Source organism: Archocentrus centrarchus, chromosome 7 (assembly GCF_007364275.1).
Source record: "Archocentrus centrarchus isolate MPI-CPG fArcCen1 chromosome 7, fArcCen1, whole genome shotgun sequence".
NCBI classification, from domain to species: domain Eukaryota; kingdom Metazoa; phylum Chordata; class Actinopteri; order Cichliformes; family Cichlidae; genus Archocentrus; species Archocentrus centrarchus.
In genome coordinates this window covers 28,907,390-28,928,445 of record NC_044352.1, presented here as the reverse complement: position 1 = coordinate 28,928,445, position 21,056 = coordinate 28,907,390, and the positions used below count along the sequence as shown (strand labels likewise).

Below are 21,056 nucleotides of genomic sequence, written 5' to 3'. Positions count from 1 at the left end.
ATAAACATTTCTCCATGTGTAGAATTATACATGAGCGACAAGCTATTTCAAGACAATTAAGATGAGCAAAGCAGCAAAAAGGTGCAATTAAACTGATGCATTTTTGTGATAGCAGCACACTAGAAAAGACATGCATGCAGCTGGCAAGTTTAAAGACTGATAAGCCACAAAACATTTGACATCACTTTGCATATTCAAAGTCCTCTGGCTGGTTTGAATAGGTGCATGTGAATGTGAATGGAGACTGACTCACACATAAACACATATGCTGTTCTGAACTATAATATATCTGCCTGGAAGCAAGTAAAGAACTGCTAAATGTACTCTGTAGATGGCAAATGATAAAGTAAATTTACATAGCAGTGATTCAGTCCAACTTTTTTTTCCCCAAGAGAGAAACAAAACATTTTGTAAACATATTAAGTAGGACAACACACACGCACACACACACGCATGCACACGCGCACACACCAGATTTAGGAACCACTGGGGAGATAGTCAGGCAGTACAGACTATCTATCCGATCTGCAGGTTGAGATGCAACAGCTTCCTCTCTCTTTTAAAGTGATTATCAGTTAATGGTCATATCAAATAGCACAAAGCCCATTTCCCTCCATCACTTTTTGGTTGTCCTAATGAATTTCACATTCCTTTTTTTCTTTCTTTCCATCCTCCCGCTCAGCATATCAGAAATCCTCTCCTCCATTCTTGTGTTTATCTGTCCTATAATGCATCTTTCCCTCCACTCCCCTCTCTCAGTGTTTCCTGGTAATTGCTTCATGGCTCTATTAGTGGCTGTTGGCAGGATGCCACAAGTCTATAGCTGTGTTACAGGTCCCTCCTCAACTCTCAGGCCAAAGCCCCCTTTTCTCTAAGAGTTTAACACCATTAACGCTGGAATGAGGCAAACACATCCTAATACATTTTCATTCTTTTCTCTCAAACGCTGACATTTTGTAAGAAATCCATACAGGTTATCAGTGTTTCAGTTGTTTTTCCATTAGAATTCAGAAAGGTAAGGACCACATTAGTTTTGTTTGTCTCTGGATCACTCCTGACTATCCCAGTGCATGGCACATTACCTAACACTGTTAGCATTCTGAGAGAAGGTGTAACTATAATTGCTGACATTCACAATCATAAGTTTATAACCATTTAGTAATAACTCTGAACCTCTGAAATAAAGGATAGATTATCAGGTATGATAAGTGTGTAATTGTGTCAGGCCACACCCTGATGCGGAACAACAAATGAGACATAACGACTTAAAAAATAAAGAAATTCAGTAAAAACCTCCAAAACATGTTGGATTCTTAATGATCCAGCAGTAGAGGACAAAAGCTATGTTCAATTCCATAGCCTCAATGCATCACACACAGCTGCTTATTCACAGGTGGAGCTACATAGGTAAAGACAGTCTGCTACTGCTGCTGAACACATCAGGTCCACTCACACTATCAACTGAAAACTGGGTCTTGTGAACCAACCAGGTTATAGTGCATTATTGTGCCACTGGACAAACATGCACGCTACTGCAGGTTGCAACACTCTGCACTGCAGCATGTATGCATCCTGTGCAACGTGCTGACACTGATTGAACATATCTACAAACTGATAATTATATATAATTGATAAATAAATAATCACAATTGTGTACCTGTCAAAATGGTACACTGGAAAGATATCTCAGTGCCACATCTTGAAAGATGTATTATTCCTAAAAATTCATCTAGTCAAGAGAGGCAAGGTTTGCTGGTGGAGGTGTGAGCAAAGATTCACAGGTGTATCACCTTTGATGTATGAAAGAGGTGTGACAACTAAATTATACAAACCATGGGTAAAGATGGACTCTACAAAACATTTCTTTTCTATTTAAAGGCTGTACTAGTCATTTAAAATGATCAGCTGTGCAGTGAATGTCTTTATGCTTCACCATTGGCAGATATGGTATGCCCGCCCACCCACTCATCCATCCAGGTTTGCGTTGCAGGTGCAGCAGTCTAAGCAGAGAAGTTCAGACTTTGCTCACCCCGGTCATATCTTCCACAACATCTGGCACATCTGCAAACTCATAATTTTCTTTCATCATTAGCGTTTGGGTCTTCAGATCTTTGAGAGCTCAGGGCATTAAACTGTAGTTTAAAAAAGCCCAAAACAAAAAAACCTAAATAAAACACTAAAATAACTCAAGTCATTGATTTGAGAATGCAGCATCCTAGAACAATCTGTTTTATCCACAAAATAATCACAAAAATCCAGGATATTTACCTTTTAATCAGATTACGGAGTATATACATGTAGTAAGTCACAGGAATATTTAGTGAATTTAATCAATCTTTACAAAACATTTAATCTGACAGTGCACTAAAATCCCATTTTCCTGGAAAAATGAATGCAGCAGGTTCCTGCAGCATCACTGTACCCTTGATTATGCTATGAACCAGTTTACATCGAGGGAACCAGTTTAAAAGCACAAACAATCATGATTCACAGATCACCACATTGTTATTATGCTCCAGCTTAACGATCTGAGCTGCAGCCAGATCGCATATATATATATGGGATTATTCTCCGCATTCTAGCCATACCACTGCATAATAACGAGGTGTGTTTTTTTTTTTAAGATATAAACGGTACACTGAGGAGTCGGAGTCCACAAACACAGACAACTGCGAAACAGATTACCTAAAATGCACATATTTGTACATCTGGACAGCCTACAACATAAATTATTGTGCATTTGCCCTGAAGCTATTCCAAGCAATATTGACACCACTGAGCTCTCTTTTACTGTACACTTATCAAACTGAAGTTGATACAGTTTCAGCCTCTACTTCAGTTCCACTTTTTGTGTTTTTCAGGTCTACTACACTGTATTAACCTAAATTCTAGAGCAGAAACGTTCAAATATGACCAATAATTTAAGATTATAGGTCAGTATCTTCTCTGTCTCAAGACTCTCTCAACAGAAATCATCTGATAAAAGAAGACATTTTCATTTTCAGCCACGGCAAGCCGACTTCTAGCAACTAAGAAACCTTCCTGTCAGCCTTTTTCATAAGCAGGAAAAGATATCCAAGCTCAAAGACATCTGCTAATATCTGAGCATATGTACAATAAATCATTTCTACTATTGGCAGTTGGGAACAGATATCACAGGACTAAACAATAGCTGTACTTCCACCACAATTAGAAAGGCACAGTCTAAACAACAGCAGAGGAAGTGAGTGTCAATAATTCATAAGCAGGCAGCATCCTAGTGGTATCGTATATGGAAAAGCTAAGAACTGTTCTTCATAGCAGTCATGGCTGTAGTGTCATTCTCCATGTTGACCTGCATTATTTTGAGACTAATCTTCATTATTAACTGAGGGTGTGTAACTCGGCATTCTCATGATGTGCGAAAAAGTGAGAATGAACATTTTTACTGAACACAGACATGTTGAAAAGACCTTTTTCCCCCATGCTGACTAAACGTGGCAAAATTCACAGACTGGTATCCACAACAATAATGGTGAAACGTGATTTTAACTTGACTATAAATAGCATTGATGCAGTGGGAACATATCTGAGTAAACCCAGGCTAGAATTACATAATACACAGGCTTGAAGAAAATCCAGTTGCTCTCTGTGGTAATCTGCCCTGCAAAATTCTCTCTTAAGATTGCCCTTAAAATTTCTCCTTGAGTTCTTTAGAGGGTATAAAGAGCATGAAAAATGATGGTGAAAACTTGACCAGACTTTTCTCCTTATAAAGTTAGACTCATATATAAATTAAGGCCAAACTTTTTCTGTCTCGAACTTTCTCCATCTTTGAGTTTTCTGAAAACTCCGAACTGATTACAGTTTCAAAACCCTCAAAAAGCTCTCATTAGCGTTTCAGACTTCGGAGCAGCGGCTGTGTCCGACCCCTCCTTCTTATGTTCACCTCGTGGAGCAGAGAAAACGAGAGAACTGGGAGAAACGACGAGAAGATGCTCAGAGAGAAAGATAAGCAGGGAGGGAGGGATAGAAACCTCAGCATCTATAGGAATCTGAATATTAACACTGACTTAAGATGATAAGACATGAGTCATAATGGCCATTCTAGGCAGCTACATTCTGGATTTTCCTTCTGGCGTGACTCATATTTAAAAATAAAAACATTTTAAAAAATGATTTATTTTTAATAATGCTGTCAGAGGCCTACTACTCATCCTGCACAAGTCCGCATTTCAAATACTTTACTAATAATTTCTGTATTATTTTACAAATTCACTCTTTGTGTCCAATGTTTTTGTGTTTTGGACAAACAAGCAAAATTAATTAACTTATTTTTATACTTTACCTTGTTTTGTACTGTAGCCAACACATAGAAACTTGATAAACTGTAACTAAGAATTTTAAGCTGTCACAAGCTACTGATCTCTATAAACTAAGTAAGGCTGCTCTGGCAAACCAGAGACGTTTTTTATTGTTAAGTTATACAGACTCTTCCTTGCCCTTAGTTCAAAGTGACCTACCTTCCATAGCAGGTGGTGAGGCTCTGCAGCTTGACCACTTGACCTCTTTGTGTGTAGATCTGTGTTTAAATCTGTCAAGACCACAAGCTGTGGCTGCAACTTACTCAACCAACCTTCCTGTGTGTATGTGTGTGTCTCACATTTACTACAACCTCACCACAAACACAAACCACAGGCAGCGAAGGTCAGTGCCTCAGTAGGTCCCTCACTCTTTAACATCATTTAAAAGCCACTGCTTGTCTAACTACCCTGCTTCTCTTTCAACTATTTTTCTACATTTCATTCTCCCGCTCTCTCTCTCTCTCTCTCTCTCTCACACTCACACACACACACACACACACACACACACACACACACACACACACACACACACACACACACACACACTCCTCTGCCTAATGTCACCATGCCAGCTACAGCAACAGTCACAGTAACAAATGCGTCTGGGCTTTCTTCCAGGAGCTTGGCCGACTGATCTATCTCTTAAAAGCTTCCGTTGCCAAGGAAGAGCCACTCTTCAAACTCTCTCTTCTTCTGTCTCAGTTTGTTTCCTGCTCTCCATAATCACCACAGCATGTAGTGCACAGTCTATTTACCAGAAACTGCACCCCCAGAACACACACACACGCGCGCGCGCGCGCTTTTAAAGAGAACAACAGAAATAAGGCACAAGTGACAAGTTTTAGTGAACACTTTACTGTGCTTGTTTAACTCACTTTAGTTGAAGCCTGCTGTCCAAAATTAAGATTTTCTGGCTATGTTGTGTCAAAACTGACGAAAATCACACCGTGGAAATGTGTTATCTAACGTGTTCCTAGAAACACTTGCACAAAACAACTCCCGTTTGATACCATTTCTCTACCCACAGGCAAAATGTGGAGTCACTTGCTGAGCCACCAGTTTCTGAGACTCTTAGGCCTTGCCTGCTCCTGAGAAATAAACTTTCTACATTTTTTCAGACCAGTGCGTTACTGTTCTTATTCTCAGGCTGAAAACTGACCAAATCCATTCTCACAGAACTGAGGACCTTACCTTTGCACTCCTGAGTTTTGTTTGTGTCGTTTTCGATCATGTGATCATTCAAGCTTGGCTATTTTTAGACAGTGTAGGATTACCTTTAAATCACTTTCATCACTAGGAAAGTATCAAACACCATAATCAATGTTTTCCATAGTCATCTACTTGCCTCTTTAATTTACCAATCAGCTTCTCCATATGACAGGAGAGTCATTTTGTATTTTCTCAGGATTTAACTTTGTACTGTTCAGAAAACTGAGGTTAATCAGCGAGTACAGATGTGTTTACCTGACAGAGAGGGTAAAATCCCCCGGGTTACTCTTGCTGGGCCGGGCCAGAAAACTGCCGTGGACTCCCCGGGTCAACAGGAGCTGCTCTGCCTCGATTCCGGTAATGTTAGGGTGAAACCACCTAAATATTTGTGCACAGAGAATTTAAAAAGAAAAGACATAAATTAGGACTAATCAGTGCGTATAAATCTGCCACATATATTCTTGTACTAAAAATGTTACAAAGTCCTTTTACATCAAAAATGTTGGTGCTGCAGTCTATCATGGGCTTTCAGTGTTTTACCTCTACTAGTGTACAGACCTGTTCCATATAGAGTGGCCATAATGGATGCAATGTGTAGCATTAGGCTTTTGCTGCACTCTGGCTTTTGACTACAACAGTTACACAACAAAAAGTACACAATCGCTGTACACAAGCTCTATTGATTTTTTCATCTATGTTTTAACAGCAATACCTGCAATCGTGACACTGATGGACTAGTATACAGTGTGCTTTATTAGAAAAAGTACACGTTCTTCCTTGATGAATCAGTGAAACTGTATGTCCTGTCCTAGTTTGAAAAGGAAGGACACCAAAGGTTACAGTTCTGCAAAGGCAAAGCTAATAGTTACACATTACTTCCTGTGCTGCAACACACGGCAGGCAAATATTTATCCCGACCACTTCTCAGGTGCAGTTAGAAGAAAATGTCCATTAACCCTTTGGAATTACCATGACAATTGATTTCTAATAGGAATATAACATGTATATAATTTAAGAATATTTTGACTGAACACACAAAAACACGTCATGTCTATTGAACCTGTAATCATTTAGTGTGCAGACTAAATGATTACAACAACATCAACATACACCATAACATCAACAACCTCCATCAGATGTTTCCTGTTGTTGCTTATGAAACCTGCAACACCATTTCTGGGCTCTCTTGATTAAACAACTGTCTTCAAGTCACAGCATGCGAACCGAGTCATGGGTCGGGACCTTGGTTTGGACTGTAAACATGAATTCACTTCTTTTACAACCAATGTTTGGTTGAGACAGGCTCTTTGGGTCATTGTCTTGCTGCATCGCCCAACTAAACTTCAGGTTATGGACTACTGACGTTAATATCATCCTGTAAACTTTCTTGATACAATTGAATTCCTGGTCTCCTCACTGATTACAAGGTCCTGAAGTAGCAAAGCAACCTCAAACCATGAGATTAGAGTGTTAATGTGTAGTCCACCTCTCCCCCATCACACACATCATGGTGCATTTGACAAAAAACTTCAACTTTCTCAATCTGTTCATGGAGCACTTTTGCAGGAATGTGCGGAATAGCCACATGGGCTTTTGCAAAAATGTGACATGCGGAAGTATATTTTTAGAGAACAGTGATTTCCTTTGTAGCTTTCTTCCACTGACATTTCTTACTCCGATATATTGTAGTCCTGAATATCCTCCATTTGTGCAGTAATTCTAATATGAAAGTTACTATGATAGAGGCATGGTGCATACCAACCCACCTTTTTAAGAAGAGCAGACTTTATGAAGAAAACATGAAAAATCCAACTGCTTGGGTGTCATTAGTTTGAAAGACTACATTAGACTTTAAGACGCAGTGAGAAGCTAGTGCAGTAATGTCCCAGTGAATGGCTCTGTGTCAGCTGTGTGGATTTAGAGCCCATGTTTAAGCAGGGATCATTGGGTTAAACCTCCCTAACTACTGTGTGCCATTGCTGGCTATTCCAATGCACCATTACCCATCCAGGACCCCATTATTGTATCAAGGTACAGCGGGCTGACAAAACTGACATGGAACAGAATAAGTAAACACTAGTTTGTGATCCATCATGGGCGACACAAAAATGTGCAGCGGCTCAGGGACATAATCACTTTCACAAACAGGCTCCAAAAACTGCCATTTCGATAAAATGTCAGCACATTTGGCAGGCAGCATAAAAGCTCTCCAAACTCCACTGATAACAATGTCATTATCTTCCTATAATACATGAAATCTGTCTGTTTGCCCACAAACTACTCCTACACAATCAGGAGTTGAGCAACCAAAACTGGCACACAGGCACACCTGAAGGTTCTTATCTACATCAGATATTATGATGTCATCATGTTACCTAGCACCCATTTAAGCATGGGCTAAAATGAGTACTTGTAGCCTTTATGCACCTATAATACCTTAGAAAAGCACTAGCATCACTTTATCTTTGCAAAACCTAATTTATATCCACAATGTTGCCTAGCAACCACCTAAGCTCAGACTAAAAAAAAAATACTGTAGCACGGGATTGTGCTAGTTTACTTAAATATAATTCCTACTGCCTGTACACATTGCAGTAGGATTTAACTGTTGTAATACAGAAATACTTTTTTAAAGCATTATTATTAAATAAACTGAATGCATAGAAATGTTTTTGGCCTGTTTTTAAGCTGAACTTTGCAATGTAGACATCAATCTTGCTCCAAGTTTGTATTTTATAGACCATATAATTCAATCACTAACAAAAGCTGTAAATGATGAAGACAGGAATAAATCTGTGCAGCAGTCTAATCATCAAAACATTTTAACATGATGGCTTTTTTTACAACAAGTCTGAAAGCGTCACACGGACATTTTAACGTCAACTCACTGGATCCAAGACTCCTGGTAGCCGAGTACCTGGAAAATTGTGATTTTCCAAGTATTTGCAACAATGTCAAATTAATGATCAAGTTAAATCTCTTCCTTATTCACAAATAACCTTTATCTGCAGCCCTCAACCTTCTCTGTGAGAAAAGTGCTTGTAAATGTGAGTCATGGAAAACATGCATTTCATACCCTAAATCATAGCCTTTCACCACAAGCCCGACATATTACAAAAGCTTATTATTGATTAATACAGCCCAGTTGAGAGCAGGCAGTGGGCGACACAAGAGCGCCTTTATAAAACTCACGCTGAGAAGATAATATCAGAAAGCTTTAACAGTGGGCGAGCATTTAGGCATTGCCATTTTTACACACTGTATGACACAAACCCATGACAGTAAGATAAAAATAAGACTCATGTGTCAGCTCAGCAGATCCTGTGTCACCTCAGAGCGGCAAATACAATACCAGAATACTTTTGTGGTCACTGCTATTGTAAGTGTCTGAACCTCAGCTCGTGTTATGTGACACAATGCTTTCTATTAATTTCCTAAATAACTTGAAGCCACAAAATATAGCCCTGTAACAAGGATACTTAAAAAATAAACATAAAATACTTTTAAAATTTACATGTACAGTCTTAGAGATTTTGAATTCATTAGAGGGAAAAAAACAAACAAAGTGAAACTGATGGTTTCGCCATCACAGAGTAGCCTGACCTGCTTTGACTGTGGAGGAACATGAGAATGTGGGAGAGACGAAGTGAGAAGCAGACAATGCAGGCCAGTGAGTAATGATGTAAGTTTATTATAAATAATAGAACACAAGAAAACTAACAACCTTCTTGTTGTTGAGGGGTCTTAGATATAAAGTGCTCAGTATGAAATTTTAAAATATGGTAGATTTGAACTCAGAGTATCATTTGAACAGAGACTCATGTCCAGAGAAAATGAGACCAAGACCAAGACCTGAACTTGACCAGCTCGCAGCAAAGAGACCACACCAGCTGATACATCTGACCCAGACTGAACCTGACCGCCCTCTTACCCTGCAAAGCAGCACTACTACACTCTCATTCTGGCGAGCAGATTATAGGGGGAACATTACAGCTAAATTGTAAATATTTACAAGAGAATTAGTCCTAAACACATGCAAGACTAGAGGGAGAACTGGACAAGGCCCTCCCTGTGGCATTAAATATCTCTGCAAGCCTAGTGGGGACAGTGAGCATGGACAGACAGGAAATGACTCGAAGGCAGTGGAAGAGTGATAAAAGTAATATCTAAAATAGTCAATGTGGCACATTCAACTGACTGAGTATTTTGTCTCCAGATAGTAAAAAAATATAACTCATGTGACATCTAGTTGTGTATGAAGACAGCCAAAAACAGGAAAACCATTATGAGTAACACAGTAACTATATTCCCTTTCGGTGCAATCAAACTTCCAGGCTAGAAGTGCCCTCTGAAGAATTGTCCTTTGGGAGTTGCTTAAGGTTAAATGTCATTTTCCGATCCTCCACACATGATTGTTTATTGCTAAATTTACAGAAATTTAGAACAAGATCCGAATTTCATACCCAGCTAAGATTGAGACGGCACCCACTCTCCTTGATAGACTGGTTGTTCCAACTTGCCACATTTCTTCAGTGGATTTCGGCTGTTTTAATGTCAGGTGGCTCGTCGTGTAACCCCAGAATTACTCAGTGCTGATCAAAGTTCTGTTGGAGGACTCTTTGTTTAGCTGCAGGTAGTTCATTTTTGACTCTCACAGTACTTTTACCTTTGTCACAGAGGTTATGTGTTTGTTCTGTTTGCTTGTCAGCAATGTTATTCAAAAAGTTGTGGATAGATTTGTTATGGGACTTTTACCAGAGGTGGAGCTGGGCCCAACATAGAAGTGATAATGTTCTGGATTTGAACCCAGGATTTAATTTTTTTTTATTTATTTATTTTTTTTAGAAGGACAAAATTTCGAATCATATCTTCACAAATACACATCAAACAGTTCAAGAAACTGTCAAACTAATCTGGATCCAGGAACTCAAGCCCTAAATAGTGTGGAAGGAATTTTAAGCTAAATTGTATTTGGTTGCATGTTTGGGTTCACACTGCTAAATCAATCTGGGACCAGTCAGACACCTTGCCACACTTATAGTGTTTTACACACCAATTTTACTGGGGAAGGCTGCATAAGGCTGCATTCTTTATCTATCTGAGAATACAAACAAACAATCTAGTGTAGAATCTCCCCACTCTTATTTTGAAAGGTCAGTTGCTATTTACCAGCTAGCCACAGTCCTTATCTTTCCTACCAGCAGGAGGAGCAGGTTGATGCTGTGGTGGTCCTCAATATTTAGCTGCCACTCTAGTGAGACTCTCCTCCCGCTGTTAGACAGCCTCCAGCTCCACCATACTGAACTACAGATGGGGACAACAGCCTTTGCTCTTCCCTGGGGAGCCACTGTGAGGGCCACTAATCAGAAACTGCAACAGACTGAGAACTGGTTTATGTATTGCTGCAAAGGCTGAAGCAGAATGAGAACTACAGTTGCTGGAGTTGGACGCCATCAACCCGAGGAGATACTTACTGGGTAGACAGCAAAATATTTTTAATAATTAATTTAAGAAAGTGCAGATGTACACCCTTTTATACACACACACACACACACACACACACACACACACACACACACACACACACACACACACACACACACACACACACACACACACACACACAAGATTTCATTATTTTAATACAAATTTAATTTCTTTCCAAACAACAAGCTGGACATTTTACAGTTGGAAAACCTCTCAGTGGTCTTTGGGATCAGCGTTTTGGTAATTCCCTGTTGCTTTAACAGATACACCAACAAATTATTTGCAAGAAGAGCTGACGTAATGTCGACTAATACGTTTAACCAAACAGTTTATGTCATATCACACTACTTATTTAGGGATGGAATTGTGAACTTGTTCAATGGGTACCAAGTACTTTCTTAAACTAGAGCCTGGCACACCTGAGTTTAATCTATGCCTTTTTTCTACTGCTGGACAAAACAGTGGCAGTCATGCTGAAAACCTGTGAAGTCCTGCAATTCTGGGCCTACAATCAGAATTTATCATTTAATTAGTATCAACATTTTATCAATATCTATCCCAAATTACAAGAACTGGCCGATGCCTTTAGGCTACCACAGTGAAGAGTCAATAACAGGTCATGGATGTCAGGTGGGAGGCACATTATTTGTGGTATTGTTTTTAATCCTACGCAGATTCATACTGAAAATAAAATCAGTGGGACACAAATGCCTTATGCCTTTAATCCATTTCTAATCCAGAGCGTGGCTGTAGCTCAACAAGTTATCACAACAATAGAAATGGGCTGGACCAAACACAGGATCCCTGCTTCCAACACTACAGAACAAACTACTGCACGCTGCTCACAGTGCCAGGTTGACAGAGGCAAGAGTGCACCTCCCCCTCTGTGCTGACACAAAAACACACACAAACAATTCAACAACCTTCTTAACAACTTAAGTGTACTCCTAGCCTCGTCTTAAGCCTTCTCTCACACAACAGTTATGTTAGAATAATACTATATTTGTACGCACTTAGCAGCCAGGTCTCTACATGCTTTCAAGTTTCCATAGTCTGGATTCAGTGCATGTAATTAATAAAAGCTACAACAGAATTAAGTGCATTATTAATGGGAAGAGGGTGAGCTAAAGCAGGATGAGGGCTGTTCACAAGAAAAAAAAAAAAAAACTACAACAAAATAAAAATAATGAAAAAAAAAGAAGAGCAGCTGAATGGGATAATTTCTGCCCTACCTCACCATTGTGGTCGAAGCTTGCCACAGCCCCTTGCTTCAACAGCCTCAGAGCTTAGTAATCCAGCACTGGGCAGTGTTACACAAGGGAGGGTGGAGGGAGTGAGGGAGATATAGAGACGAAAGCGGGGAGGGTGGAGGGGTGCTTGTAAAAGTGTTACTGGGTTAGACCGAGTGAGACAGAGACAGTGAGAGAAACGACAGAAGTGGAGGGGGTGCTTTGTAAGAGTGTTAGAGAGAGAGATAATGTGCAGGAGGAAGAGTAGACAAGGGGGAGGGGGCCTTTAATCTGGGATTTGGATGAGCGTGAGCGGGCCTGATACCGGCACCCGTCAGTGCTATCAGCAGTCCTCTACCCCCCACCCCCGCCTTCCCTCCTTTCCCACCTGAATGTGACAGGCACTAGCTGACTGGTAAACCACCGTCTGCCCTTCTCACTTCAGTCTCACCTTCTCTTCCCCATTTGTACCCTAAGAGGTCACAGGCTCTCGCTCTAAAGCTCGCTCTATCCCAAAGCTAATAGAGCCTTCTCTGGCTGTAACACAGTCCACGGCAGGCCAGATCAGGGTGCCAGGTCTGCGAGAGCTACAAGGTCCTCACTATCTTGTCGGAGGCTAAATACAACAGCTGTGTTGCCTGTGCTTGGAGATTAAATATGCCGTAGTTACACCGGATCACAGCTAGCAATCGCCAAGCTAAAACCCCCAATCCAGCCAATTCAGCAGTATGCCATTAGCCTATTAATTTTGCAAGGGTGGGTTAGGAAGCTTTACTCAGGAGTTAGAAAATAATGCAGAGAACAAAAGCACGGCAGAACTACCCTGTAGTTCAACTCTTGACTACCTAACAGTGAGTTCTGGATTTTACAGCCATCTGAAAGGACCTGCAGAACCTGACTCAGTCTACTTTCATTATTATTAATCCAGTATCTGCAAAATACTAAACACCAACAATTATTATTATGACACAAGAGTCAGTAAAGAGTGACTAATAAAACTATAAAAATGCAACCACATTAAGTTTGGGAGTTTGTAAACAAAATCATAATTTGACCTGCTCGCTCTCTGGGAGCTGCAAATGTGTCTGCAAGAACTAGGCACCATGTTAGATGTTAGGTAGTAACGATAGTCAAGAAAATCACCAAGAAGCTGCCTAATTTATCCTTGTACCACTTTTCTTCTGATACCCATAGATCCATGTTAAGTTCCTCAGAGCTTTAAATTCAATCACTCAGTAATCTGCATAGAATTATTTTCTTGGTGAAGACCACACATTTTTCAACCTTGATTCCAGCGCTATCCTTTTCATACAAGGCAGGACAAACTGACAACCCCCCCCCCCCCCCCTAAATTTGAGGCAATGTAAAAGAACACACTGATTTTGTGAGTCTCCAAAGTCCCAGTACAAAACTCTGGCTGCAAACAAAATGTAAAATGTACAACTGAAAGCTAAGTGGTGCAGAATTACACCCACACCAGCAGCAGAACGCACAAGAGCAAAGTTATCTCCTAACTGCAACTTTTGTTTGCCAGAAGTATGTATATTGTGTAAATGCGTTTCTACAGGCCAATTTAATTGATGTTAAAACTGATAATCAAAACGTGTTCATCTTCACAAATAAATCCCCTGCTATTTAAAATGTATGTAATGGCCACATCATTAGTGCAGCACAGATCCAAACTCAAGAGACTATTTTAGTGCAACTCCCATGCTAATAAAACTGATGTCCTGAAAATGTTGTTGGATAAGACTAGTTTATGTAGGAGTGAATTTTGAGAAGTCTGGAAAGCAAACTCAACAGTACATCCTGCCTATAACGCCTTATCCATATTCTCTACCAGCCTCAGTTCATGACTGCAGGAGCAGGAGTGACTCAGGGCTTTCCAAGAATAGGATTGCCTTTGACAACCACCAGGCGCCCCATTTCCCTGCATCTGGCCTTGGGCAGCGAGGAGAAGAGATACAAGACAATGAGTCTGAGATTTCAAATAGTCTGGTTATATCTGACGAGACATCGAAAGGAAAGAAGAGAAAAAAAGTGGACGTGCTGTGGGAGAGACGGGGGCAGCTGGGAGCTGTAGGTTAGGCCTTGGGGAGCTTGAGGGGAAACAAGCCCAGTGTGCATCCAGCCACCACTCTATCCTCTTACATAATGTCTCAAGTTCAATATAGCCCTGGTTGGCTATTTAAAGCATGCCTGTCTAGGCCTGCTGACAAAAAGGTGATATACTTAGTAGCCACAGTGCAGCATGAAAGCCTCTGCTAGGACTATATTGGTCACAGACAAGCCTGGGGTGTGGATTTTGGTAACACTGCAGTTATTTTTAGCCCTGCTGATGATCTCGGGTATTTACATGAGGTGAAAAACTCACTTCAATAATTCCCTTCTGTGGAGAACAAGTCCTTTCAGTTTACTAGAACATGATAAATAAGAAAAACTGTGCATGAATTAAAAAAAAAAAAAAACAGTAATAATTCTTATCCATATTCACCAAAAGATTGCTCGCTGATTACAAAAATGCAAGTTGTGATAAGAAAAAGAAAAATAATTGAGGGTAATCGTGATTCTTTAATCCTGCAAAAACAGCTTATAACACAGGGTACAGAGCTGTGGCTGTTACATCAACTAAACAGGACTTGGGAAGCTCTCAGTAAAAGCAACTCTGAGCATTAGTGGTTAATCAATAACTCGTGTTTTTTTCCACAGACACATCCAAGCTTTGCTTTTTGTTTTTTTTTAACCATATAGACATCACAGAACTAGATATGGAAGGTAATTATTATAATCACTACATGCCAGACTTGTCTCTCTAAATGGCAAACTATGTAGAAAAATATTATAAATGCAGTTTTAAACGGTTCACTTATCTTTGAAAAATGAAATGGTAATGTGTAATTGGTTTATATGACATTCGTTCTCACTCTACTACAAAAGCAAACAAATTTAAAGAGGTTTTACAGTTTATAAGGGACTGCTCATTGGCTGCCTTTGGGCGTTTATTCCAGAGGAAAATGTTATCAATCACAAGCTTATCATTTAATGCAAATGCAGCATATGCTGATACGTTGCTAAGATTTTCTGCACCTCATTTCACTATGCAAAACTAAGGGAATACTAGTTTGAATATAATTCATGTTTATCACCAGCAAGCTGCAAATAGGTAAAGCATTCCTTCTTTTCTCCAATACTGTATTATAGCTGCCAGTTAAGATTACATAAAATTCTTATTTCAGACATGACTTTTGTGGATACATTTGCTATTGTATTGTATGTAATCCTGTATGCAGGATTACCTAACTGATAAGAAAAATAGTAACTGGCTGCTACATTCAGTTTGAAATCTCTCATTTAAAACAGGAAGAAAAAACAAACACTGCAGCGATGACGAGAAATCTCATGTTCATCTTTCTGTTCAGTTCACCAGTTCACTAAAGTGTCAGTGTGACATGAAACTATATAGTTAAATGGTTAATATTAGTCAGTGGGGAGTCACTGACTAATCTTCTCCAGCTTACTTTTTTCCAAACAGATAGCACTTTTTACTGAATCATAAGACTAATATTCAAAGTCAGGTATCTACAGAGAAAACTCAGAAAAAAGCAGTAGCGGTGGTATTAACCTGATCAAAGCACAACTCTGAGTCTGAAAGGAATTAGGTTTTGACGTGTTAGACATAAAATATTTGGCATTCACCTAAAAAAAAAAAACAAAAACATGTCCCTTCTGCTTTTTTAAGCAGGTTACCCTTAAAAGACCATAGGCATGGGGAGCTGTCAGGCATGTAATGCCTTCTCTAGTGTGCTCTATTTGCATTGTTTTGCACCTGAATAAATGAATAAAATAAAAGCATGTATCTGGTTTAAAAAAAAAAAAAACTGTGTTCAGAGCACTCATGGAAATGTTGGCAGTGCTATCTTATTCCTCCACATGGGCTGTTGTTTTCCTGTCGGCTTATCGAGAAAACTGACTCACTGTTCTCAGCTGGTCAAATGAGTTTCAGTGACAGACGAGGTCTGTTCCATAAACAAAGAGGGGCAGAGGTGGTTTCCAATAGTGGAAAGTTTGCAACACAGACGCAACTGGCAGAAACAGAAATGGAAGTGAAGTGATTCACCATTGCATCTTTATCTGGGCCCACAGTTATGTTGAAGTCATTACAATGCCTTATGATTGTTAAATTTATGGCAGTCACAGTAAGGGACAGTACAAATTGTTCCTTTATGACCTAACTTCAATGAAATAATAAAATATGTGGAAACTCCAGACATCCGCAATATTATGATGAACTAAAACCCTTCCTGAAACGGGGTGTCGGACCGATACCATCATCAACAACAGAGTGGGCTGGTTAGATCAAGATGGCACGCATTGTAGTATTGTTCCCCTGTGGTATTTCAGCTCAGGAAGTACAGAACAGAGCAGCAGAACAACAGTCATACGTGTCTCAACCAGCGGCAAAGCATAGAAACTGCCTCAGATAAAAGCACCTTTATACTTGGTCTCAGTGCTTTCCTCTGCTTCCTCTTAGCCTGGTGGCTTTAACCTCTAGCTTTAACCTCTAGGCTTTAACCTCTAGGGAAACTGGACACTCGGCTCTCAGTCAACCGACAATTGTTCACTATGATTGTTGCCAATATCTGTAAAGTATTTATATATATATATATATATATATATATATATATATATATATATATATATATATATATATATATATATATATATATATATATATATATATATATATATATATATATATAAAAACCTAAAATTCTAAAAGCAGAGAAATGATGAGACTTTTTTATTTTGGCTCTTTCTGTACCATCCCTGTCAACTGATAAAAATTTACTGACCAGCATTACTGAGATTTTGGAACATCACTCGACACATTCTCAGATGTTGTTGTGGCAACATCTTCTATCCAAGTCCGGTTTAATCCACCAATCTGAATCATATTCGGCATTCGGATATGAGTTGAATTTTAAAGGGAGTTACCTAACACTTGTCGTTTGGTTCTGGTTCAACTTGCAGACACGGTTCATCTACTTTAAGTCTGCACATGTGCACACGCTGTTTGGTTAAGCTCCTCATCTGTTTATTCAGAATCAAATAAATAAATAAAAAAGGGAGGACATCAAACTGAAAGGACTTACCAACATCACCGCAACAGTTTGATGAATAGATACGCTACTTTTCCAAGTTTACTCAATTGCTTATACAAAGCTGAGCCAAACGCCGCACCATTATAAACAAAACTGTGCACAGCATGAATACCCTCGCCCCAAATGTCTAACTACAACTGCAGGTGTTGTAACATCACAACCAGCATATTTTATTTAAGCAAAAGTTCAAGTGTGGTGGCTTAAAATACTAAATAATATATTCTGGAGTGGTGTTAACAACAGCACGCGACGTAAGTGAATAAGAAAGAAGGCTCTGGATAGTTGGCCAAAGAAAGCAAATTATACACGGCTTTACCCCAGGAAGCTTTACCACAAGATCAGAGCAAAATGATCCTTCAGTGGCACCGAAAATTATTCATGCTTTCCTTACCTTACACCTGCACTAAGTGTAAGGTGCTCTGTAACTCAGCTTCAAACTGTTCAGCCAGACCTCTGAAGAACACCAGTTTTACCACCTTCTTTTAAAAAGCTACTCATGACTTACAAGGCTTTCTGTGGCCAGGCGCCAGGGTACGATAATGAACTCTTAACTCCTTACTATCCAAAAAAAAGCCTCTTAGATGTGCTGGGTTAGCTCTGCTAGCTGTTCCAGAGTCCACATTAAGGTCAAAGGGTGAGAGTATGTTTGCTGTACTGGCACCTCCGCTTTAATACAGTCTTCCAGTTAGTATTCGATCTGCCGGCACACTTTCTGCTTTGAAATCCTGTCTTAAGACACGGTTTTTAAACACACTTGCCGTCTTGCATGACAACTTTTATATGTTTCCATAACACACCTGTAACCTCATTTTAAGTTTATATTGTTTTTTTTCTTTTGCAATATTTATAAAATTCTTTTATACACTTTGTTTCCCAAAGGGATCGCCACAGCTGATGGACCCACATGTTTGATTTGGCACAGATTTGATGCCACTTGCCCTTTCCAACGCAACCCTCCCATCTATGCGGGTTTGGGACCAGTACTAGGAGCGCACTAACTTGTGACCGCTGAGGCTGGGTTTGTGTTTCCTCCTGGCCTCATACAGGAGATCTTTCAAGTGTAAATAAAAAAGGGCCAAATCTTCTTTTTAAAACAAACAAACAAAAAACAACAGCTACATGCCATCCCATTCTGCGAAGCTGGATTATGTTAAACTGGTGGACACCATCCAACACAGCACATCTGCTTCTTTTCCACCCATATAGTGGTAGACTATTTGTATCAACAGTAAACTCAAGCTGCCAACATTGCATTTTCTTGATTCCACAACAGCCATCATGGTCAAAAGACAAGCCAGCGGCTGTAGTTAACTTTTCAGCAGCCACCTTGTATAGTTTCTGTTCTAATGGCTTCATTTCCTAACACTATTTGAAATACCTAAAAAATAACATTAACCCTATAGATTTCAGAATATTGCCCTTACACATACAGCTTATTAACTCTGCACTGGGAAGAAGGACTATCTAGGAGCAAATCTTACACTAAAAAGCTACACACAATACACCCCTTTGTTTTTATAGTGTTAAGTACAGCCTGCCTGCTGTAGCGCTTAATTCCTCCTATCTCAAGCCAGGCAAATCATTCAAGGGAGAGCTACAAATCATTACTAGTCCACAGATGTACATGTGGTCAATATCATGCAGCCAAGGGCCCACGGTTCTGATAGAAAAATAAATACACTGTGATATGTTTGACTGAGACATCACATGCATTAATGGTAAGCAGGCAATCCCATCAGTGTCAAACAGACCAGAATGTTACAGTCACAAAAATACACTGTCAGTAAACTTGTAACACACGGCTGTATATTTCAGGTCTTTATTAAATCCACTTAGTAATCATGGCTGGAAAAACTGAACTTTAAAATTTAGTAACTCAAGCCTTCATTAAAGGGTTTTTGTTTTGGTAGCTGCATAAACATGAGGAATTTTACAAAACTATTTCATCAATATTTCTGGAATGCTTGAAAATCGAGTTCATGCCACAGACCTGTCCAAAGGACGTTGTATTCACGTGGTCTTTTTCAAAATAAATAATAATAATAATAATAAAAAAAGCAAGCTGTAGAGGTTTCTGCTGGTGTGTTGCTGTTATCTTTTTTCTTTTTCACTTTCAGGATAGCACATTGTGATCTTTGCGGGGTGCCCACTCTGAATTTCCTTCACGTGTAGACAATTTGTGTCATTGTGGGCTGAAGAACACGCAGACCTTTAGAAATGTTTTCAGCCTTTTTCAGCTTTGTGCATGTCAATAATACTTCTTCTACAAACCTATTGAAGTCCTTCACAAGAACCGCAGACCTTCTATGGTTTTATTTATACAAAAGGACACCTCTAGCACAACTCACACTTCTGATCTCATTTCCTGACTCCATGTAACTTTTGGAGAAGTCCTTAAAACAAAAGTTTATAAGCCTGAACTGCCAGTTATTACCAATGGTGCTCAATAAAATTATAAAAAGGTACACCCATGTCTGCATTTTCAGTTTACACAGACTGGGGTTGTCTATAATTGTGACTTAGATAAAGATCAGATCAAACTAATTCATGCAGAAATCACAGCAACTCACAAACTTTTTCCTGGGATTCTGTTGTTTTGAAGAACCTACTGCAGCTTAACATTAAACTGTTTCCATAGTGCCGTAAATTTGGGGATACTTCAAACTGATATGAAATATAAGGAATTGTTTTCCCAGAAACACATGAAAAAAAAATCCACAATATAAAAACAAAATGAAAATGTAAATCACTGTAATACCTGGTGGTACTGAGGTACAGACTTCAGGGCGTTATTTAACTGTAACAGGTGACCAAATTTGAGAAAATCTCGACAGCTTTTCAAACCTTTCAAATGCCTTAGAGCAATGCCTGAAGTCAGTCATATAACTCAGTGCAAGTTCATATTTAAACCACAAACTTATAATAATTACTTTGAATACAATATAATTAGAAATGCGAGGCATGAAGTAATAACGGGGTCTGTAGTACTAAAGAAAAAGTTGAGGCGTCCCTGCTCCAGCAGGCTGCCTCTCTACCTCTGACCGCTCGTGCAGTGATAATCTCAGACCGCTCGTGCAGGCTGTGAAATATTACAGTGGGATTAGTGACAGTTTAAAAAAAACCAAACAAACTCCCGCTCACCTGCGAGATGTCATAGCAGTCTCTGAAAGCTGTCAAGTGCCCTCAAACGTTCCCCTTGCGGCTCCGCCGACTAGCTGAGAACAGTGTGAGATCTGCGGGACCTGCGCGCTGGGCTACACATAACTACCGACACGCCTTCCGGTTTTTAACCTTCAAAACAAAGGCCTCATTTGGGGGTAAAAGAGAAATCCTGAGCGGATTCATATGCCACCTGTATGAATATTACTTTTGAACTTCTGTTTTATTTTGCCTAAAAAAAAAACAAAAACAAAAAAACTGGTATATCAAGCCTCGACTTGTTTTGTTGCTTTTTTTTTTTTTTTAAACAAATAGATAAATAAAATAAAAATCCAATATATTTTTTGAATTCCTCCAAACTAGCTCCAACATTTCCGTTTTGATTTGGGCGATAGATATTGTTGTAGCCTGTGTAAATGTGATGCACACTAAATTTCCCACTTTTTTCACGTGACAAACTCTAGCTT

General features: G+C 39.4%; 1 protein-coding gene across 4 annotated transcripts in view; it reads right to left on the bottom strand.

Annotated features, from left to right (window-relative positions):
• Positions 1-20,693, bottom strand: part of ptpn11b (protein tyrosine phosphatase non-receptor type 11b) — a 32,456-nt gene extending 11,763 nt beyond the window's left edge. For 3 of the 4 annotated variants that reach the window (XM_030734151.1, XM_030734153.1, XM_030734152.1), the window contains exons 1-2: positions 20,572-20,693; positions 5,808-5,930 (exon numbers count right to left, since the gene is read on the bottom strand). In XM_030734151.1, coding sequence (XP_030590011.1) covers positions 5,808-5,930; positions 20,572-20,585 — 137 coding nt within the window. In that variant the 5' untranslated portion in view covers positions 20,586-20,693. Of the gene's footprint in view, positions 1-5,807; positions 5,931-12,271; positions 12,325-20,571 lie in introns of those variants that run through there. The other variant, XM_030734154.1, reaches the window with a different exon arrangement.
• Positions 20,694-21,056: the final 363 nt, after the last annotated feature.